Genomic DNA, 23,498 nt, shown 5'->3' with positions numbered 1-23,498 from the left:
AGCAAATCTCAAGCATGTTTTATCAGTGAACACTGAGGGATCAGTATGTTATGTGCTTGGCTGTATGACTCTTATAAGGGGATGTTAGCACAGCCAGCTGGAAATATTTTAAGCTTGCTTGCATCAGAGAACAGGTTTAATTTTGGAACCCATTAAAGCAAACACAGCAGAGAGGTTTTTATTGATCAGGTAACCTTTTGGTCAACACTTTTTTAATCACTGAAGACCTACATTTAGGTCAGCATTTTTGGCTCAGAGAGTAGGGGCTTTTTTTTTTTTTATAATAAGAGTGCCTTGCACTGCACTTCGCACTTGAGCAGGCTATATTTTTATTAAATTGGCCTACTTATTTAGAGCTGCAGATGAGTTTTAAAACCCATCTTTTGGCACATTGTCAATCACTTTAATAGCTTTTACACAGCTGACTGAGCTGATTTGAAATATTTCACACCTGCCACTTGGACACACCTACTATTGTAGCTCCACCTTGCTGAGTGTACAGACATGAAGACTGTAACCCAACTATTTCTGCATATTTTCCTTTAGCAATCTTCTAGCTTCACTAACTGTCAGTATCTGACAACAGAGCCTCTTTTGGCTTGATTTGTTTTGGCCGATGAACCATTCTTAAACCAGCAATGACGCCACAGTGCCCGACACATTCATACCAGTGCCACACACATCATCATGTGTCAGTTAATAATAATACCTTTAATGTGTCACCAGACATTCATTACTTACAATTAATAGCAGCTCTTGGATCAAAAACTGACCAATTATGAATAAGATGCCTTAATTATTGATTATTTATTCGAGATAATGTGTTTGTGTTACTCATCATCAAATTTATTTGTCTTGTTTACTATTACAAAATAGACAGCAAATAACTCAGAAAACAGATTCTGGTCTTAATGTGTGATATTGTCTTACTTGGAGCTGCTTGTTCTTGCTCTGATGGTTCTTCTTCAGTTTTCTGTGGGCGACCTTTGATTTTGTATAACAAGGATAGCAGACGACCCTTGATAGATGTGTCCTGCTCCTCTTCTTCTTCCTCCATGGGAATGCCTGGAGAACAGATTATAGTTTTATATCTGCATGTCCTTCAGTAGTGCTCTTGTTATATCTGGACAAAGCCATTTGGGTCACTCTATGCCAAATCACCTAGGGCTTTATCTTTAAATACAGCATGCAAAATTTGATGAAATGTAGGGATATTACATAAAACAAATTTTTACAAAAATCATTATAATCAATTAAATTTTAAAGATAAAATAATGCAATAGTGTTGTGTATATACCCAGCAAATATTTCAGCTCAGTTAAGTCATTATGTAAACTATTCAGAACTTGATGGGACAAATATAAATTCTTAGAAATTCATAAATATATAAAACAAACTAGGACACAGCTTTGCAGTTCTGCATGTCTGCAGTGTCTGTATATGTTAAACTTTGCTTGAATATTTTAATGGAAATCCATGCACATGTAAAACAAGGGAATGATAAACATTATTGCTGTGCAAAAATGTATGTGTATTTATCTTTGACAGAGTCAGACACATATTGAGGCTCCAGGCATACCACAGTGTAGTCGCAGGTCATCATGGAAGGCTTCAAGCTCCTCTTGGAGCTCCTCAGGGCAGGGGCAGTCCTCCCCAGCACTGAAGTTCAGCAGCATGTTAATCTGGTAGTAACACATATTGTATGAGCTCAAGAGCAAGCTTGTGCTTATATTTCAGCTTTTCCTATTTTGAAAAAAGTCACCATCATGTGATCATCATATGTGACCATCAAATATCAAACAACAAAAAAATTTTTTTCATCAAGTGTTGTTATAAATTTAAATATGAGAAAAGATAAGTTATGAGACACAAAATCTCATTTTCTAACAGTCACATTTCAAAAACAGAAAAAATATGCTGTGTCTATGCCATGAAAGCCCTGTTTTTTGCCCTGGATACAGAATAGGCTTATTTCTGTCAACAGTGTAGAATTATGTAAAAGGTTTTATGTTTTGGAAAGAAAAAAGCACCAGATTCTTTTATCAGCACCAAAAACAGTGGCAGAGAGAATAATGGATGAGGTGATGAATCTGCTGAAGGGGAAGTGCAATTAAAAATGTGCAACAGAAAGCTTCTGGCAACAGTTGACTCATTAATGCACCACTGGACCTATGTGAAGCACAAATCAGACAGAATTAGATAAATGGCTAGGTTAATGCTTGCACTACTACTCTCCACACCTTTGAGTCAAAGCAAATGAAAGCAGATGCATGTGGCATGTTTTGTATTAGATTTGATTACTGTTATTAACCTTAGCCACCAATATTATTAGATTTAGCTACTGACAATTTTAATCTCATGGTCTCAAATCAGGTAGAACTCAAATCACTTTTGTGAGAATAACTGAAAAGAGAAAACCTGTGCCTGGAGGATCTCACGAAAGCATATATGTTTTGCTAATTTCATGAATTTGAACTGTGTAATGCACTGTGTATGCATGACTGCTAAACATCAAAATAATTTCTATTTTACTGGTAACTACTCAATGACTAACAATCAATAGTGACAGCCTTAATAAGATACAAGTACCAAATAATGAAAAAAGCCTGTCAGGTTCCCTTGAGAAGCTCTACCTGTTCTTGAGGAGGAGAGCGGAATTCCCTGGTCTTCTTGGCAGTGACAGCAGCAGACATGTTGAGGGCCTGCATGAGCTCATTGTAGCGGAATTTCTGGTTATATTGTAGCTTGGACACAAAGCTGTCTGAGAAGGCCACAATGGCCTCGATACGCTGCTTCAGCTCACAGTCACAGAAATAGTGCAGCAGTTCACACATCTGCAAGAGAGACAAACATGTGATGGTGAAACCACACAACTAAAACAGAGTAGCCTGCTTTGTGGTTTTACATAATTAACAATTAGTAATACCAGAATTCTGTGAAGTGACGAGTAAAAACACTTTGTTAAAATGTTTAACCTTTTAACTGCCACCCCATATTTGCATAAAACAGCATAGCCAAAGTAAAATAAGCACTGTTCCCACATACTCTGGGCTGTAGTCATGATCTTGGTCTCATTTGAAAGGTAACGCTCTCAATTTTATCCCCCAACTGTCAGAATAATTGTATATATTACTGACAAAGAGTAACAGATGCTAGAACAGAGAAATTTATTTTCGCCAGACTCATATATCTCCAACTTGATCTCTGACTCTCGCTGTGTTATCAAGACCACATTTTGTATTATGATGTGTCGGTGGATAGTGACAAGGCTTTGAAGATAAGAACTCACAGATCTGCTAGCGTTGCTCACTTGGTGCATTTATTGCAAATGAGAGGACAGTTAAATCTGTGAAAAACGGATGATAAAATGGTATGCAGGAATCAAATCCTGAGATTTCAAGCCTTCTAATGGCATACTGTATCATCGTATTGCTGGACAATTTGATGCATAGAAATAATAGTTCAAGAAGCTGTATTCTGACCATATTCAGTTACACTACTGCCAAAAAGCTAATAATATAATAATCAAATAATTTGCTGGAAGCTGTAAAAAAATTTGGTGTCCAAAATGATGAACAGAGCTCCTTATGATTCTAGAAAGACAAAACTGTATAACATCTAGAATGAAGTTTAATATCCAGAGAAGAGGTGATTAATTCCTGAGATATAAATTAGAGAAAAATATTACAGTATATTATTTTTACTTTAAAAACTTGCTTGTTGTTCTCCAAAATTACAATAAAACTTGTGAAACAATAGTGTGCATTTAATTTTCTGTCAGTAAAGTACAGACTTGCAACTGGTATAAAAAGTTATTACTAGTTTAATAAGTTTCATAAAGCATGTTTCTAGACATTTTCAAAGCTTTAGATAGATGGCTTAAGATAAACATTATTAGACTGAGATGAATACTCACCTGACGTTTGACTGACTCTGGCAGGCTCTTTTCCAGAAGTCCTTTAGGTGCCTGCTTGGATTCCTTACTTTCTTCTTCTCCTGCCTCCACTGTTTTTTCTTCGTTGCTGCTGGTCTCCTCCTTCTCGGCTGCCTCTTCAGGCAAAGCAAGCTGCATCTCCTCCTCTTTGCTCTCAGTGAACACGTTGGGCTCGATGAGAAGCAGGATGAGCCTCACTTCCTCCCTGCTTAGCGCTCCCATGATCAACAGAGTGCCAATCAGTTTAAGAATTGGCACAAACTGGTACTCTACACTGCCCCCTACAGGGTCTCGAATGTGGGTCCCACCGCCCTGTACCGCCTCTGTCAGCATGCTGATGGCTTTCTCCTTCAGGATATGCAGGGGAAGCTGGGGGCTGTAGAGGTGATCTCGCTTGGTGATGATGAAACACGGAGGGGAAAAGTTGAAGTGAGGGGTGAGAGAGGTGCTCAGGCCCACGCCAGGTAAAGAGTGACGCTTAGAGTCATCAGGGAAAAGGCGGATGCTTCTCGTTTCATCTGTGACTGGGATGATGAACTCATTGTTCATCATGAGGTGAGCTTCTTTAGCTGTCTCCAGGTGGATGCTAATGAGGACGTCATAAAAGCCCTCGCGTAGCTGGCCAGACAGGTATTGGTTATCAATAGTGTAGAGGAGCTGGGACTGGTCAAGATGACTGCAGAGGGCATGGGCTACTCGAGTGTTTCCCAAAGCACACAGAGCGCAGTAGAGCTTCAGAGTATGGTAGTGGAACTGTCTCAAGTCTTCATGCTCAGAGAGTTCCATGATATCCAAGCACCTGGAGGCCATTGAGAAAATGTGCATTGAATATCTTAAATGCTAGGATTATTATTATCAGTCTTAAGGCATTTTGTCCTGTAACTACACTATAAATTACACAATAACATTTATAAAAACTAATATGAAAATCATGCTAAAGTCTACACCAGAGTTTGGCTGTTTCACATCTGTTTCTCAGCTATAGCGCATCAGTTTATAGACGTAGGTTGATTGGTCAGAAATTTGGCATGAAACAATTACTCAGTTACTTTCATATTTGCCTCTTTTAATCTCAAAAACAGCATATTTTTAACTTTCACTAGCATATCATTGTAAAAAGCCCAATTGTATCTCTTTTTCTGCATTTAAATTGAAAATTATTCTACCCATTACACTGCATTAAAACTGATATTCTTAATATCTGCTTGTGCGATAATTAAAAAATAAAACAAAAATAAATCCTACTAGATCTATATAATTGATTGGTTTGTCAATATGAACATAACTGCTGATGGCTGGCCAAAAATATGTTCCATTTTCCATTTCCCAAAACCAAACACACTGCTTCGCTATTAGTCAACTGCATGTCTACCATTATAAGCAGCAGCTTGTGCTGCAAGCATGACATGAGCGCCTGTTGAGTCAAATGTTAAAACAGGCAGATTATAAAGAAAGTACAATGCTGCTAGAAGGAAATTAATTCATGCTGTGATGCATAATTCTCTTGTTTGGAACTGATCGCAATAATGACACGTTCGCAATAGGTTGTTTGTTTGCAGTTCATTGTTGTCTGAATCAAATCCTGCTCCAATCAGCCAGTCAGTCCCTTACATGTTACATCACAGAGCCCTTCACTACTCTAGCTTGAATGGTGTTCTAGTAGGTTTGTCTACACTAGTAACACTAGTACACTAACACTATTCAAAGTTTGGAATCAATGTTTTCAATAATGTAACACCAATTTGGTTTCAGACAAATGTATAAAATTATTCTAATATGTGAGCTCTGTGCAACTTTACAGGTTTCAAATTACTAGAACAATAGGAAGCTATAAATAAAAATGAAGAAATGTTAGATGTATCCAGAACAATAACCAGAGCTGTAAAAGATTCTAAAATGCCTGAGCACGCTGTACAATACTGAAAATCATAATAAGATCCAGAGTCCATCAAGGCGGATAACTTGGCAAAAAAAAAAAAAATCAATGTAACTAGAACATTGGTTATCATTTTATTCACTTCTTGTTGACAGAAATTTAGAAATATTTAATTAAAAATCTAAAAATAATTACATGGTTGGAGCTCACATTCTTATTAATGTTATTAATTAGGATTTTGAAGAGAGGATACCTGATATGCAGTGAGTAACTCCTTCCCCTTAGCAGTGAATGAGACCAGGTCAGAGGCCAGGTCAATGTGACAGCCGAATTCCAGATCAATGTTATTGCATTGGGTAGAGGTTTATACTCACATTGTTTTTAAAGCTATTCATTTATAGAAACTAATATACATAAATTACCAAAAATCTGTTTCCAGATCAATATTATTGCACCCATGGCAAACTTTTGAACAGTAATGTATGTGAGTGTATTTGCATTCAAATAAGAGGTCACATGCCTGTTTTCCTCAGGAATGTGCACAGCCATCATCTGCAGAGGTTCGAGACACTGCAACACCCAGCCATGCCTCTCACTGACACGGGCTGTCTCCACTGAGAGGAAGGTGTTTGGCATCCTGCTCCACAGAACAGCCACAATAGTCTGCACATCCAGCCGTGGGGGACACTGAGGCTCTGGGTTACTGTGTAAGCTCTTGAAAATTGCTGAAGACAAGGGCATGGCATCCTGGGAGGTAGAGTAACGGATAGACAGATAACATTATGACTGAAATACTGGCATAGCCAGTGCCCTTCAAGTCATTCCTGTACAGCTTTAAGATAAGCCAGAAAAAAAAAGACTCACCTGGATCTTTGGAAATTCAAACTGGAACAGGTTGGGGCTTGTGGGCTCAACAAACACAGCAGGGAAGAGTTTTGTGTTGGGCTCAACCTGATAATATCATGACAGAGAATAAGAAAAAAAAAACATCAAACTTTTATACTTTCAGGGACCACATGAGGTGTTCTCTGTTGATAAAGCAATATTCTGAACATTTGTCATGATGAATGTGTATCCAGTCTACTCTCAGACAGGGTACTGACTCTTAGCAATCCCTATTGCCAGTGTAGATCTGGCACTGGTTCATCTTCTAGATTCAGAGCCCCAGGCAAACTAAGATCAGAGTCAGCAAAGGACTTTATTCATTTTAAATTGAGCTTCCCATTAGAGGAAATGGAGGCTCTCTAAAATGTTTCATTGCAAGCTAATGTTGAATAACCTAATTTATTGTTTGCTAATGTCTAAAGGACAAGATGATTTTTTTTGGACTGATATCACTGCCCTTGAATGGACATCACAAAAAAGTCAGGATTTTGAAGACAGGATACCTGATATGCAGTGGGCAACTCCTTCCCATTGGCAGTGAATGAGACCAGGCCAGAGGCCAGGTCAATGTGACAGCCAATTTCCAGATCAATATTATTGCGTCCAGTAGAGCTGCTGGAAATTTCTCCGGCACACACCATGTAGCAATTACTCCTCCTCACACTAGACAAATAGTGTAAGAGAGAACACAGAGGTTGAAGTAAAGCAGCATGTGAAATACAATAATACACAGTTCCAGTACAGTACAGAGGCATGTCACTTGAGAGTGAAGGCTGTAACATAGTGAAGTTATTTAACCCATAAGAAGGGTTATTTTTCTATACATTTTTGTTTACATTATATAATTATATTTTTAATTACACAGTCAATAGAGCAATGAAGCACATTTACAATGGATTTACATTCTGTATGCATATGTCTGACTCATCTGTTTTTTTTTTGTTGCCATTTTTATGTCTTCTGCAAAAATATGAAGAATGAGGGAGAAATATAAACCATTACATTAAGTATTATGGCATATTTTATTGTTGCTGGCACAAATGTGATTACCACGTCACCTGCTTGCTCCATACCTTGTGAAATTGTCTGAATGTTATTGTGATTTTTTACGCAACGATACTTTTCCACACCTCCAAAGTTTAGTCTTAGGCTACTTTCACATCACCAGGTTGAATGGGCACAAATCCGATTTTTTGCTTTAATGTGACTGATGTTTTCAGAGCTATGTGGCCACGCAAATCTGATCTTTTCAAACGAAAAGAAACCTAAACACTTTCACTGATGTTGAGGTCTGAACTCTGGGGTGGTTAGACCATTAACTATTTACAAATATTCTTCTTTTTTGTCCATTTCTTTTCTTCGTAAGGGCTTCTTGACAGCTACATATCCTTATAGACACTAAGTTGTCTTCTCACAGTGAAAGGATTTTTTCAGCTCTGAAGCAAGAATGGAGCCTGATTTTCTCCTCTCTCTTAAAGATGAAAGTTGTAAGTACTGTTTATTTGATAGTGAATCCCATTTTCTTTATTTATGTTTTAATTTATTTTTTACATTCCAGGAGGAAACTTTTTTTTTTTTTAATATTTATTAATTTTTATTATTAACCTTTTTCCTTTCACTTTACCCTTCCTTATGCAAGGGGAATATTTTCTGTTTAATCTCCCCAGAAACAACTCGTGAAAAATGAATCACTTGTAATTAATGTCCATTTTGACTGGAATTTAAATTACTGATGGATGACTTCTGACTTTTGCAATGTACTGTACCTGTATCAAAACACATGCTACACAATCACTCTTAAGATCCTTTTAAGAGTGAGAGGGAAGAACTGACCTTTCGTGAACACGGCCCCGCTCATCACCCAGAGTTACCGTCACCGTGCGGACCTTGCTCAGGTTGAAATTCTTGCTGTAGTAGTGATAATCTGGGGTTACCCAGCCAACCCAAATTAATGCAGGATCCTGACCTGCAAACACTCTCACCGAGTAGAAGTACTGAAACAAGAAGCAAGAGAATGAGCTCAGACTTAATAACACAGCTAGCACCTTCACAGTGCATGTTGTAGAAGCAGATGCACTAATAAACAGTGGTAGACGAGGCACACAAATCATGTATTTGAGTTCAAGTAGAGATACTCAAGGAAAATATTACTCCAAAAAGCAGAAAATTAGAAGCAGTCTCTCCTTTTGGTATTTGCCTTCAAATGTACTTAAGTTGAAAGTAAAAGTACTAAAAGATTAATTCTGACTCTTAACGTCGCATTACTGTTTTTATAACAAGACTCTTGCTTTATTAACTCATTTTAGGTGAAAATACTGCAGTGACTGGTAAACCATCTTTTAACAGAATGTCATTAATTAGCCTGATGCTGACGTCTATTAAAATAATCAAAAGCACAAAACACTGAAGGTGTTTCCATTAGGTAGAACCGAATGGCTCTGATTTGCAACTTAGTTACAAGTGTAAGTTTACTAAAAACTTGCTTTAATCACAGGTTCACAAATGTGTTTTCCTTTACTACATTGCATCTGTAGGTCTTTGTTAATAAACATAAACTAGCAAAAACAAATTTACTATAAAACTGAAGTGTTTGTATAAATTCAGAATAATGATACGACAGTCACAACTGCATAAGTGTACATATTTCTAAAATGTAGTCTATTTACACAAAGTTAGGTTAGTTCCATCATTTATGTTGAACAGACTCTCCCAAAATTTTTCCTCTGCTGTGCTGATGTTGAACTGTGGGCTTGCACTGGGTCGGTTTGTCCAACAGGTCAAAACAAGCCCTAAAACAAAGTGCAGCTGTGCCCTGATTGATTTTCTTGGTTCACGCTTCTTTTGTTTTGACATGTTATGTTTTTATGCACACATAAGTCAAAAGGAACAACAGATTTCTCATAATGTAGTGGAGTGAAAGTAAAAAGTCACCTAAAATTTTAATACTTCAGTTAAGTACAGATACATGAGAAAAATACTTAAGTACAGTAACAAATGACATTTACTTAGTCCACCACTGCTAAAAAAATGAAACTCCTAGTTATTTGTCAGCAGCAGCAGCCACTCAAACATAAGAGCCAAACTGTACCTTTGTAATGCTTTTATAATCTATCTTTCCACTGTTGTCTCTCTTGGCTTTTTGGTCATCAGCAATCACTTCGTTGATGTTTGTGACTTTCCTGGGACCTGGATAAAACTCAACTGGCATGCTCAATCGGCAATAGATCATGTCAGTGTTGCTAGCCTGTGTCCCAAAGGTCTTGTGGGTCACTTTCAGACACGGTGGGGTGTCCACAGTCCCATCAATTCCAGTCACCTAAACATGATTGAAAACAGGTGGATGCCCAATTATTTGCGAGTCCTAAATACATCAGAAAGTTACACCTTTAAAAAGAAGTGATTTCTTGTTCTGATTAACTGTACCTCAATGTGCTCATGGTCCTCTGGCACATTTACAAATGTGGGAAGGCGTTTGCTAAACCACATGGGGACCTCTCGGTTCATATTCACAGCAAAAGGCTCAAAGCCCTCCTGCAGGCCACACATAGTGTAATACTTGAAGGTGCTGGCATCTTTACCCAGATTCATATGGCCTATCTGGGAAAGACCCAGGCTGCACACTGGGATGAACCCTGAAAAAAGTACAAGTCACTAATAACAGGCATACATTCAAAAAAGGTTGCTAAAACTGACCATTAATGGGAAAAGTGAAAAACTGATTCACGCTGATTACTGACATTTCTTTCTTAAATCAAAACAAAGGAAAAACTCATTTAAACTGATTCCTGACAAATCACTCTTAAATCACAGCAAGTAAACTTATTTTTTTCCAATAATGAATGGTTTCACTACACTTTGCATACCATTAATGGTATCACAAATAAGTAATTCACAAACAAATGCCAAATATGCAGAGTACTGTTTTTTGCCTCCATACTTTGAATTGTTTTTGCTGCAGCACTTTGCAAAAATACCATTGATTTATTTAATTTCCAGGCAACGCATTGTTTTGTATTACTTGAACCATAACAGAAAATACAACCAAATTCTTAGACTGAACTTTGGAGGCACTGAAAAATATCCCCACAGATCATGTTGGTAAACTGAAAGCAAATCTCCTGAAAAATATTCAAGTTATAATTAAGGCAAAGGGTGTACACACTAAACATTGAAAAATGTATTTAGTCGTTTTGTGTAATTTTCTGCTAAATCTGTTTTCTGGATTTTTCCTGAAGCTAAAAATGTAATACCTTGCATGTAATGGCCGTTTTGAGCAGAAATAAAAGAGTGATCTCTGGTACAGTACTGTAGTTTGGTACAATACAACTGAAAACAGGACATTGCTCATGTTTTTCTGGTAACTATCATAAGCTCACCTTCTTCGGTCTCAAAGTCAGCAAAGCAGAGCTCAGAGCCCTTATTAGTGATGAGAATCTCTCCGTTAAGGGTGAAGATCATAGATTTGTCCTCCATGTTGATCATGCACCCCACCACATCACCCTTGTTCCATGTTCTTCCAAAGAAGTGACTGCCCATGTGTACCCTGCGACCCTGCAAGGTAGTTTTCACATTTAAGTAGGGACACATTCGGAAACCTAATTGGCTTTATTCACAATTATGACTTTGAATAGTCGCTGCCCTTTTCCAAAGTCAGCATAAAGTAAAACAGCTGAAAAGGGGATATTTTGAAGGACCCCACTGCCAATCTGGGGTCAAGTCTATCAAAAAAAGAAGGAAAAAAAACCCAGCAATGAATGCATGACACTTACTCGGTAGCCATCAAAAACGAATGCCTGGTCATCCATTCCCAGGTCAATGTCCGGTCTACAGCCAGGCCGGGCCCAGCCCACGCACATTTCTCCTCCAGTCACAGCCTCAAACTCAAAATACCACTTCCCAGACTGCACTGCGTAGGTCTTCTCCACACGGAAGAAACGAATGTTTTCAACACTCAACTTCTCAACCACATGGGCAGCTGTGGGACAAACAGTGACGTTGTAAGGCCAGGAAAGATCCTACTCAAATCATATTAGATGTTCTAATATTCAAAGATGGTTTGTATAATCATAGTTTCATATGCATTTGAAAATACAGAGAATACAAATCCATGCTCACTCTCTTGGTCAGGGGGGTCAATGTTATATCCATATCCAATTAGCGTTCGAATGGCCTCTCGAAGGCTGTCTCTGTTGGATTTCTTTGTGCGTTCATCTAACAAAGCATATGGCACCAGCCGAGGATTGCGTTTGCTCTTCAAGTCCTTTGAATAATAAAAGCCAAACCGCTTCAGATCAAGTCTGACAGAGCCCAGTGGAGTTCATAATCAAAAGCCTTCTCAAGAAGGTGGACATTTTTCTTTACATCAAGGCCTTATTGATGTCTTTCACTGAAAATCTGATGAATTGAAAGGTAGAGATTTACCTGCTGAATGCCATAGGTCCATCCTTGCTTGATGCGATCTTTGGCCCAAACGTTGTGAGCGTTTTCGGCCAGTTTATCAACCAGAACCTCCTGACCAGGTGTGAGTTTCACATCAGAAAGTTCTAGCGGCGAGGGTTTATAACCATTTGACATCACATAGCTATAAGACAGAGATGCAAAGATTAAATCCATAACTCATATACACCTCTGTTCATAACTCTGGAATCACAGTCTTTGATAACATAAAAAGATCTTGTTGCAGATACATGTATAATATGATTCTAATATGATGTTAATATTCTTTCAAACAGTTTCTAGGAAGCTCTAAAATTTAGAAATGTCTGGTGATGAACTGAGTTGTATGTGATTCCATCAAAACTGAGAAAGCTGTACAGCATTAATAATAAAATTACAAAAAAAGAAAAATAATATCCAGAATGCCTCATATTCAAAAAAGAGTGAGCAAATGTTGCTGATAAAACAGCCATTCAGAGTAACTGTAAATAACTATAAATAGATAATTACAGTTGATCATATAATAACATTTGCTATTTAGAAGCTACTAATATGTTTGTCATGTCATCACTATGGCAGCAGGTTCCAGACATTTTTTTCAATTCAAATGCAAATTTGAAAATGCGAATTCAATTGTGTATTTACAGCTGCATTTCCCATGTGAGTGTTAATTATTAAACACATCATTCAAATTCACATGCTGACAAAGTAAGCATTTCTGTTTAAAATTGCATTTTCACTGTCAACATGGCTCTCCTGTCACTCGAACACTGTGGGTGGGGGGTCAGGAGGTACTTCTTAGTGCAAGGCATTTTTTAAGAGGAAGTGACAAAAAATCTAAGGTTTGGCGGGACTGGCACTAAATAAATATTTTAACACTCTCTAAGCAGGCTACAGAGAATTCTATTCAAAGTGATTTTTGTGTGAAAATGATACCTGACCGAGAGTTTGTGTCCATCACAAGCACAAAATGTTAGTGACACCATGACTGGTTTCATGCAGAGGCTTGCAGGACCTTTGGAGGAACACAGGTCCTGAACGAAGAATAGGACTATCAGAACAATATCCTGCACATTCTTTGTGTTTTCCCTGCTTTATATACCCATTACAAATATTCAGAGGTTGTTAAAAAGCTTCTTTGTTAAAGTGTGTTGTTTGGAAGTGAAGTGGCTGCACAAACAATGTCAGTGACATTGTGAGGCTCACAGGACTGTCGGAAGCACATTTTTGTGCTTTGTCTGCTTTAACATTCCCATTAGAAAAGTAAGAGCTGGGCGGTCTGGTTTTCCAAAGTCCTCTTATTGATAAATTCCACCAGGACTAGGGTTAGAAAACACTGCACTAACTCACAGTTGCCCTGCATCTCCTTAACACGAATATCCATCATTGGCCGCTCAGGTCCTTGGGCAGTCGTTTAAGCCTCTGCCCAAAGCTGGTCACAATGTTACCAGGATTGGTGTCTCTGCAGCCATAAGCTCTCCTATTCTGTCAATTGCTTTCACACAAAACAACTGCAAATCAGTTTGCTCTCCCAGGCAGTTACTTCCAGCCATACAAGACCAGGCTCCTATCTCTTTTAATGGTTGAGAGAGGAAAATAATTGAAACATTTTTGAAATCACTGGTAAAATATGACAAAAACACAATAGATAGTTTCTAGCATTTGGCTCAGTAACACACAAAAAATGTTTTTTGAGGTTGTTCTGGCTACTGTGGGGGCCTCTCCCATATGATGTAAAGAGCAAGATGACTGGCTCTTTTTCTGTAAGAGCAAGACTTTCTCTGCAAACAGACACCATGGTGAGCATTATGAGCTATTTTTCAACCACTTTTTGCACTTTTGAACTTGCAAAAAATTTGCATTTGAAGTTGAAATATGCTGCCATACATGACTTACTACTAAAATGCTTTAAACTATGAACAAACCATTATTATTAATCATGTATTAATTTGAAAAGTGATTCCAAATTTAACAGTACTGTTTACTGATGACAGATGGTATAGATGGTATATGCCTAATTACTGAGTTACAGAAATAGAAACAGTCCATAAAAGCAGTGCATGTGGGGATTTACTCCTTGGGAAGTTTTATTTTCTTCAGATCTTCCTCAGCATTGGCATTGATGTGTGCAACATGACATCCCAAAGCTAATAAGGTCCTGCAAAAAAGAGCTCAGATACAGTTACTGTGTCAATTACACATACAACTTACTCACAAATTGCCCTACAAGGGAAGAAAATCTACTACACTATCTTATTTTTATTAGTGTTATATGAGCTGCTATAAATGCATCTGTAATGTTGTTACAAGAGAGACTGTGCTAAATTAATCAGATGGATAAAATCAGCCCATAGCCTCAGACTCACCCAATCAATACTATCTGAGATCCACTCAAGCTATCATTAGCATTTTAATTCTAGATACAATTGTGGCTTTTAGTTCATACTGTTGCGTAACTGTGCTGCTAGTACTTACTTCAAAGTCTCAGTTGACATCTGCAGGTTATAATTCTTTTCAGTTTCAGGCAGCTTGGAGAAGTCAACCAGGCAAGGGTGCTGTCTCTTGTTGTCATCTCGTATCTTTAAAGAGAAAAGTACTTTTAAATACTTTAAAATAGTACGTGGTTAACCAGTACACTCCATCACTGTAGAGGCCTTCCATACATCTTGACATCACGTCTAACAGGGTTGCAACTGCATCAGGGGCTGGAGCCATGGGGGAACTGGCTGAATATGCCTTTTAGCAGGCAGAACACACATAACAAGCATAAATTTATAGAATGTTCTTCATTTTGTTTTGTAATGTGCTTTACTTTCCCTATAGTCTTTACTGTGCAAAAAATATAATTGTTGAGAAGGGTCTCAAAAGGAGATATTTGCCGTATTTTGTAGAGACTGTCTGTTCAGCTTTGACAATAGGCCTATAAGTGTGTCCCAGAGGCCCAAAACAAAACTGGGAGGAGTGCCATGAGGGGATGGTAGAGGTTATAAACATATGGATATCCAACCTCATCATAGCATCTGTTTACTTAATTATTGGAATAAGGCATCAAATAAATGGATGTTTAACCTTCCATGTTACACACCTCATGAATTTGGCTAAAATAAAGGTTACGATAATAGAAATGATAACAGAATAAAGAATAATGCCTTGCATCAATGATCTGAATCAACCTCTTTGTTTATTCATCCCAATATGTAAGGCCATGTAATGCGGTCGATGCATTTATAATACATGTATTTAGACATTATGATATACCACATTATGAGGTAAATATTATGGTCTGTGAATATAAATTTTAAATGTACTTGCCTCATTATGGCCTCACTTTTTGAATTTGAGTCATGGAAACTGAACAGCATGTATTAGAAACAAGTCTTTTATTCCTTTCCCGTTCTTGAACTTACAAGTTCTACTAAGGAACCAGCTTAGAAATTCTTGCACCTTCTCATATGAAAATATGTCTACAGTATTTGCATTTCTACTTCTGAGTAGCACGTTTGAATGATTCACAGAAAGGTAAGCTGAGACAATAAATGTCAAATAAGACAGAGTGCTTACACTATAATAGTAATATAAAACAGTCTTACTCTATGAAAATAAAATGCATCTCTAATTAGAAATTGGTGCAATCCATTTGGATTTTTATGGCATTAGAGGTAACATAAAGGCATTTAGGAGTGAAAAATTAAGGTAGGTTATGTAAGCCACCGTGCTTGCCAAGTTTCTGCCATTTCTCCTGCTGAGATCCCCATCTCCTGGTCAGGACAATGTCACTTTGAGCTAATGAGGTCTAATTAAAGGTAAATTGAACAGTGAACATCTGGGCCTCCAAAATATTGTTCCTAATAAACGAGAAGGTCTGGCCCCTGGAGTAATGGAAGTCCTCACCCTTAATGAATTTCTCCTGCCATGCTCTTGGACAGCGAGCTGCTCATTAGGTTTGTCTTAACAGCCGTTGTGGTCTGCAGCTCAACCACCATGTGCTCCCGCTACACAGAGAGTAGGTCTCTTATGTGTGCAAGTGTGGGTGTGGTTGTGGATGTGACCAGAATTTTTAGCAACGCTGCAGCAATGAGCAGTGGACACACATTAAATTAGTCTGTTCTCATCTTTCCTGGCCCTATTATCTGAAAATGAGATCTACATGCTCGCCTGTTGTGCAGCTATCTGCGATCCAGTTCTTCTAAATTCAGGGTGACATTTTCAATTATCTTCTCATGGCATTCTCAGAATGGTCAGTTCTTGAGGCAGAAGTAATACTGGTAGTCCAGGTAATGAAATACAGATAAAAATCACTGTAGGTCCTTGTTATGGAGATGGTGTCATTACCTCTAGTGCACTATGGTTTCAGATGAGGATTTATGTGTTTGTATATAAAACGTTTAAGCTGTTTTCTTACCTTGCCATAAGTCCAGCCAAGCTCAATTTTATTCATGCCCCAGAGTTCATGGATGTTCTCAGCTAGCTTGTCACGCACATTTTCAAGATGTGGAGGCAGAACAATCTGTCAAATATAAAGAGTGTTTTTTCAGTGCTTTCATGTTTGCAAAAATGAAAGTCTTTGAAGGGCCCATATTATTCTTGTACTCTTGTATTTTTTCCATTTAAAACATTTAGATGGTTTTAGGTACCAAAACAGTCAGGCATTACATTTTAATATGACCATTTTTTCACAATTTTGTGTTTTTGTTACTATGCCTTTAGGTCTAGTATATGCAAATGAGCTATGCTCTGACTGGCTGCCCTGTACTGTGCCTCATATAGAACACATACAGAAACACTTTTTATAATTTCAGTATGAAGAGCAGAGCTAAACTGCTGTAGGCTGAACAGGTGGATATATAAATGGTAGAGACAGAACGATCAAACGACTATGTCTCGGTATCGGCCGATTTTTAACTCAGCTATGCGATCACCCAATATCAATTCAGTGATGTAAAACATCCATCCATCCATCCATTTTTTCCATCAGGGTCACGGGGGGGGGTGCTGGAGCCTATCCCAGCAGTCATCGGGCTGAAGGCAGGATACACCCTGGACAGGTCGCCAGTCCATCGCAGGGCAAGTAAAACATATGACCCATATTTAAGGATTGCTGCAGGCTTGTGTTAAGAACCTTGCTCATAGGACTTCCTGCAGTTCCTTGTTCAAATGCCAGATGGAAATACAGACCTTTTGACTTTTGACTAAGGGACTAAAGGCCTATTTACCCAGAGTCTGATTTTATCGGATGACAAAAATGCAAGTCAAGTTTTGAAAACGAACACACGCATGTTAATGCAGTCTTTCACAATGAGTCCAAAAATGACGGACTGAGCCACTGTTCAAGTTTTTAACTATCATGGTTGCAGCACACAGACCATAAAAAAAAAGTTATGAAATGAAAAGCAGTGGTGGACAGTAATGAAGTAAATGTAATTTGTTACTGTACTTAAGTAGTTATTTCATGTACCTGTACTTTACTGAAGTTTTTCCATTTTGGGCGACTTTTTACTTTCACTCCACTACATTTCAAAGTCGAATGTCTTACTTTTTATTCCACTACATTATGAGAAATCTAAACCAGCCATTAGGGGTGTACTTTGTGTACTTCTGGTGCCGTTCCCAAGCCCGGATAAATGGTGAGGGTTGTGTCAGGAAGGGTATCCGGCGTAAAACTTGTGCCAAAACTATCATGCGGATCACAAATATGATTGCCATACCGGATCGGTCGAGGCCCGGGTTAACAACGACCGTCTCCGGTGCTGTTGACCAGCAGGGTGCCGGTGGAAATTGGACTACTGTAGGTCGAAGACCACCAAAGAGGTAGAGGAGGAAGGCGGGTTAGAAGGCAGCGAGAGAGAAGGAAAGGCAGGAGTGTGGAGGATAGAGTAGGGACTCTGAACATAGGGACAATGACTAGTAGGCAGAGAGCTTGCAGACATGATGGAGAGAAGGAAGGTAGATTTTCTGTGTGTCCAGGAGACCAGATGGAAAGGAAGCAAGGCCAGGAACATTTGAGGTGGATTCAAACTGTTCTATCATGGTGTAAAGAGGAAGAGAAATGGAGTAGGGATAATCCTAAAGGAACAACTTGTGAAAAGTGTTCAGGATGTAAAGAGAGTGTCAGACAGGATCATGAGCCTGAAGTTGGAGGTTGATGGTGTAATTTTGAATGTGGTCAGTTCATATGCACCACAGGTTGGTTGTCAGTTAGAGGAGAAAGAGGAATTTTGGAGTAAGATGGATGAAGTGGTAGATGGTGTCCCTAGAGAGGAGAGATTAGTAATTGGTGCAGACTTCAATGCACATGTTGGTGAAGGGAACAGAGGGGATGAAGAGGTGCTGGGTATGTATGGCGTGAAAGACAGAAATGCGGAAGGTCAGATGATTGTAGATTTTGCAAAGAGAATGGAAATGGCTGTGGTGAACACTTATTTTCAGAAGAGGGAAGAACACAGGGTGACATACAAGAGTGGAGGGAGGTGCACACAGGTGGATTATATCCTTAGCAGGAGATGCCACCTAAAAGAGATTGGAGATTGTAAAGTGGTACCAGAGGAAAGTGTAGCAAGGCAGCATAGGGTGGTTGTCTGTAGAATGAGATTAGAAACAAAGAAGAGGAAGAGAGTGAAGACAGAGCCAAAGATTAGATGGTGGAAGCTGAAGGAGGACAATGTTTGCAGGCAGTTCAGGGAAAAATTTGCAACAGGCCCTTGGGGGCAGTGAGGAGCTACCTGAGGACTGGGAAACTACAGCTAAGGTGGTGAGAGAAACTGGCAAAAATGTGTTGGGTGTTTCGTCTGGTCAGAGGAAAGAAGACAAGGAAAGTTGGTGGTGGAATGAGGAAGTCCAGGAGAGTATTCAGAAGAAGAATGCAGCTAAGAAAAAGTGGGATAACCAGAGAGATGAAGGAAGTAGGCAGGAGTACTGTGAGGCTAGTCGCATAGCGAAAAGAATGGTGGCAAAGGCAAAGGCTCAGGCCTATGATGAGCTGTATGAGAGGCTGGACAGTAAAGAAGGAGTAAAGGACTTGTATCGTTTGACTAAACAGAGAGATAGAGCTGGAAAGGAGGTACAGCAGGTTAGGCTGATAAAGGATAGAGAGGGAAATGTACTAGTGAGTAAACAGAGAGTGTTGAGTAGATGGAAGGAGTACTTTGAAGAACTAATGAATGAGGAAAACGAGAGAGAGGAGGACAACAGGGGGAGAGATGGTGGATCAGGAAGTGCAGAGAATTAGTAAGGTGGAAGTGAGGGCAGCTTTAAAAAGGATGAAGAATGGAAAGGCAGTTGGTCCAGATGACATACCTGTTGAGGTATGGAGATGTTTAGGAGAGAAGGCAGTAGACTTTTTAACCAGGTTGTTTAATAAAATCCTGGAGAGTGAGAGGATGCCTGATGAGTAGAGAAACAGTGTACTGGTCCCCATTTTTAAGAACAAGGGTGATGTGCAGAGCTGCAGTAACTACAGAGGTATAAAGTTGATGAGCCACACCATGAAGGTATTGTTGAAGCAAGGCTAAGGCGAGAGGTTCAGATCAGTGAGCAGCAGTTTGATTTCATGCCCAGAAAGAGTACCACAGATGCAATTGATGAGAGTGAGAGTGTTGGCAGAGAAGTACAGAGAAGGTCAGAAGGAGCTACATTGTGTCTTTGTGGATCTAGAGAAGGCACATGATAGGGTGCCAAGAGAGGAACTGTGGTACTGTATGAGGAAGTCAGGTGTAGCTGAAAAGTATGTTAGGGTGGTGCAGGGCATGTATGAGGATAGTGAGACAGTGGAGAGGAGTGACAAATGGTTTCAAGGTGAAGGTAGGGTTACATCAGGGATCAGCTTTGAGCCCCTTCTTGTTTGCAATGGTGATGGAAAGGTTGACAGGTGAGGTCAGGCAGGAGGCTCCATGGACCATGATGTTTGCAGATGACATTGTAATCTGTGGTGAGAGTAGAGAGCAGGTGGAAGAGAATCTGGAGAGGTGGAGGTTTGCACTGGAGAGGAGAGGAATGAAGGTCAGTAGAGACAAGACGGAATACATGTGTGTGAATGAGAGGGAGGCAGGTGGAAAGGTGAAGATGCAAGGAGTAGAGGTCGTAAAGGTGGATGACTTCAAATATCTTGGGTCAACCATCCAGAGCAATGGACAGTGTAGAAAAGAGGTGAAGAAGAGGGTGCAGGCAGGATGGAGTGGGTGGTGACGGATGTGAGGTCTGATGTGTGACAGAAGGATAGCAGCAAGATTGAAAGGGAAGGTTTACAAGACAGTAGTGCGTCCTGCTATGATGTATGGTTTGGAGACTGTGGCTCTGTCTAAAAGACAGGAGGCTGAGCTGGAGGTGGCGGAGATGAAGATGCTGAGATTTTCATTGGGAGTGACAAGGATGGACAAGATTAGATATTGAGCAGATCAGAGGGACAGTGAAGGTGGAGCAGTTTGGAGATAAAGCCAGAGAGGCCAGGTTGAGATGGTTTGGACACGTGTTGAGGAGGAATAGTGGATATATTGGTCAAAGAATGTTGGAGATGGAGCTGCCGGGTAGAAGGAGAAGAGGTAGACCTCAGAGAAGGTTTATGGATGTAGTGAAGGTGGACATGGAGATGGCTGGTGTAAAAGTAGAGGAGGCAGTGGATAGGGCAAGATGGAGGCAGATGATCCGCTGTGGCGACCCCTAAAGGGAGCAGCCGAAAGAAGAAGAAGAAGAAGACGACATTATGCAAAATCTGTCATTACTTGTGGCTTACGTGTGCATAAAAACATCAAAACAAGAGAAGCACGAAGCAAGAACGCCAATCAGGGCACAGCGCTGTTTTGAGCTCGTTTTCACCTGTTGGTCATACCGACCCAGTGCAAGCACACGGTTCAACATCAGTGCAGCAGTGTAAAATGTTGGGAGTATCTATTCAACACAAATGATAGAACTAAGCTAACTTTGTGAAAATAGAACACAATATAGAAATATGTACACATATGCAGTTGTGACTGTCGTGTCTTTTTCTGAATTTATACAAACACCATTTTATAGAAAATTTGTTTTTGCTAGTTCATGTTTATGAACAGAAACCTACAGATACAATATAGTAAAGGAAAACACATTTGTGAACCTTTGTTTCAAGCAAGTTTTTATTAAACTTAAACTTGTAACCAAGTTGAAAATATTTTTTTAAAAATAAATCTTAAAACTGAAACTTGGCTTGTTTGCAAAAAGTTATTTCAGAGCCACTTGGTTCTACGTGTATGCCTTTAGTGTTTTGTGCTTATGATCATTTTAATAGACATCAGCATCACTAATTAATGACATTTTATTAAAAGATGGGTTTACCAAGAGTGAGACTGGAGTATTTTTACCTTAAACAAGTTACTGAAGCAAGAGTCTTGTTATAAAAATGATAATAGGACATTCGAGTCATAATTAATCTTTTGGTACTTTTAATTTCGATACTTAAGTACATTTGAAGGCAAATACTTTTGTACTTTTACTCAAGCGGAGGTCTAAAGAGAGGAACTTCTTCTTTTAGTGGAGTAATATTTTACCTTGTGTATCTCTACTTTAACTTAAGTACATGGTTTGTGTACTTCATCCACCACTGATGAAAAGCAAATGCTGAGGAAATAAAATACGAAGGTTGAAGACAATACATGACAGACAAGAGCTGAAAGGCTATGAACACTTGCTGGAAGCACTTTACAGTGACTGCATTCCACTATAGTTATTCACTCAGTTTTTAATGAGATGAGCAACAACCAGAAGTACCGCCTTGAATTCCTCCAATAACCTGTGAAAATACCTGCAAAATTGCTGATCATGCAGCTTCAGTGGCAATGGGACTCCCCGTGTAGTTGTGTTTTTGTACAATGGGATGTACCCAGTGTATGCACTGTTCAAGTTAGTTGCAGTTCATTAAAGAAAAAAATGTTTTCAGAGAATTTAGACAGAAACATGCTCCGGACTTGGTGTGAAGGTCCCAATGTGTTGAAATTGAATCCATTTTTTTCAACTTGGTGTGAATAGGCCTTTACAATCCAGCCCAATCTCGACTGGTATCAGATATCTCCTGGTTGCATTAAAAGGTGATCAACGACCGGTATTAGCACCAAAACACTGATCATTTAGCAGAGAAAAATTAAGGCAGGTCATTGGAGCTTAGTTTCCATATGGACTGTTTGGACTGGAGGGAGTGTACTGAAACTTAAATAGTATTTATACACTACACCAAACCCTTTAATTTCAAAAAAGTGAGAAATATAGTGTCCATGATTCCATTTAAGAAGGTATAGATGGAAAAATAAATAGTACGTAAAAATTTTATAACGAAGACAATGGTATAATTACTAACATCCAATCAGTTATTTCCTACTATGCTCTTCATGCAGTTACACTGGTCTACAATGGATGTTGTTGTTTACAGACTCTATAATAATTGTCTTTTTCTTGCAGTTGTTCAGTGTTCTTGAAGAATTGATGATACCCATAATACATTCAAGAAATGTGTATTGTGACATAATCTATCAATAATGATAACATATCATCATACTTTCCACCTCTGGTAATATATGTAAATGGAAATTGCTAAACATCCCCAAAGGGCCAGTAAAAATAAAGAATACAAACAAAAAAGCATAAACAATTAGAGAGAAAGTTCAAAAGGAAATAGAACATAGGAGTTTTCGTTTATCTAACCTGGCTGGTATTGACTGGTATGGGGATGAAGGAGGCCTGAGAGAGGAATTGAGTTGTTCCCAACAAGTCCCTCACTCCCTCTAAATCTCTCTTATACTCCTTCACAGGCTCCACACGCATCTTTTCTTTTGGGAGCAGGGCCTCGTAACAAGGTGCGTAGCCAGCTGGGGGCATGAACTTAAAGTCACCATGGCGACCTCCCAACAGGAAACGAACCCTAGAGAAAAATTATATAGTAAAATGTAATTCGTTCTGATCCATTATTCATATAATTTTTAACATGGTACACTGAGTTCAGCCAAATACAATTCCCAAAACTGTCTGTTATGGTGAAGTCTGGAATCAGCGGTGTACGTCAGTAAATAATGGCCTCAGCATTCACTACAAAAAAAACTTGCATTTCAAGGTGAATGGAAAGAGGAGGCAATTGTGTCCAGCAAAAACCCACTGGAAAAATGCTCTCAAATGTTAGGACCCCGAGTTCAATGTTGAACTAAAAATAGTTGAAAAAGCACCTTTGAGAATTACAACTTGCTACACTTGTTCTCTGTTGTACTTATTCAAACTTTTCACGCAGACATACTTTAGTGCAAAAGATTAAAAAAATGACCCTGTCTCCTCAGGTCTCTAGTAATTTCCATAATTTCATACAGCGGCAGATAAACTCCCTCCACACTCCCACTGGTTATTTATGTAGGAAAGTAA

General features: G+C 38.9%; 1 protein-coding gene across 7 annotated transcripts in view; it reads right to left on the bottom strand.

Annotated features, from left to right (window-relative positions):
- Positions 1-23,498, bottom strand: part of ryr3 (ryanodine receptor 3) — a 117,621-nt gene that overhangs the window by 49,086 nt on the left and 45,037 nt on the right. For all 7 annotated transcript variants that reach the window (XM_037537721.1, XM_037537722.1, XM_017682105.2 and 4 more), the window contains 18 exons: positions 22,794-23,010; positions 16,534-16,638; positions 14,607-14,710; positions 14,206-14,289; positions 12,117-12,276; positions 11,811-11,955; positions 11,465-11,670; positions 11,072-11,246; positions 10,119-10,327; positions 9,784-10,011; positions 8,529-8,689; positions 7,199-7,358; positions 6,675-6,761; positions 6,331-6,557; positions 3,917-4,733; positions 2,634-2,834; positions 1,580-1,682; positions 931-1,065 (listed from right to left, as the gene is read on the bottom strand). In XM_037537721.1, coding sequence (XP_037393618.1) covers positions 931-1,065; positions 1,580-1,682; positions 2,634-2,834; positions 3,917-4,733; positions 6,331-6,557; positions 6,675-6,761; positions 7,199-7,358; positions 8,529-8,689; positions 9,784-10,011; positions 10,119-10,327; positions 11,072-11,246; positions 11,465-11,670; positions 11,811-11,955; positions 12,117-12,276; positions 14,206-14,289; positions 14,607-14,710; positions 16,534-16,638; positions 22,794-23,010 — 3,524 coding nt within the window. The remainder of the gene's footprint in view (positions 1-930; positions 1,066-1,579; positions 1,683-2,633; positions 2,835-3,916; positions 4,734-6,330; positions 6,558-6,674; positions 6,762-7,198; positions 7,359-8,528; positions 8,690-9,783; positions 10,012-10,118; positions 10,328-11,071; positions 11,247-11,464; positions 11,671-11,810; positions 11,956-12,116; positions 12,277-14,205; positions 14,290-14,606; positions 14,711-16,533; positions 16,639-22,793; positions 23,011-23,498) is intronic.

Source organism: Pygocentrus nattereri, chromosome 4 (genome assembly GCF_015220715.1).
Source record: "Pygocentrus nattereri isolate fPygNat1 chromosome 4, fPygNat1.pri, whole genome shotgun sequence".
NCBI classification, from domain to species: domain Eukaryota; kingdom Metazoa; phylum Chordata; class Actinopteri; order Characiformes; family Serrasalmidae; genus Pygocentrus; species Pygocentrus nattereri.
Note: the sequence above shows the minus strand (reverse complement) of the source record. Positions and strands in the feature narration are given on the sequence as shown.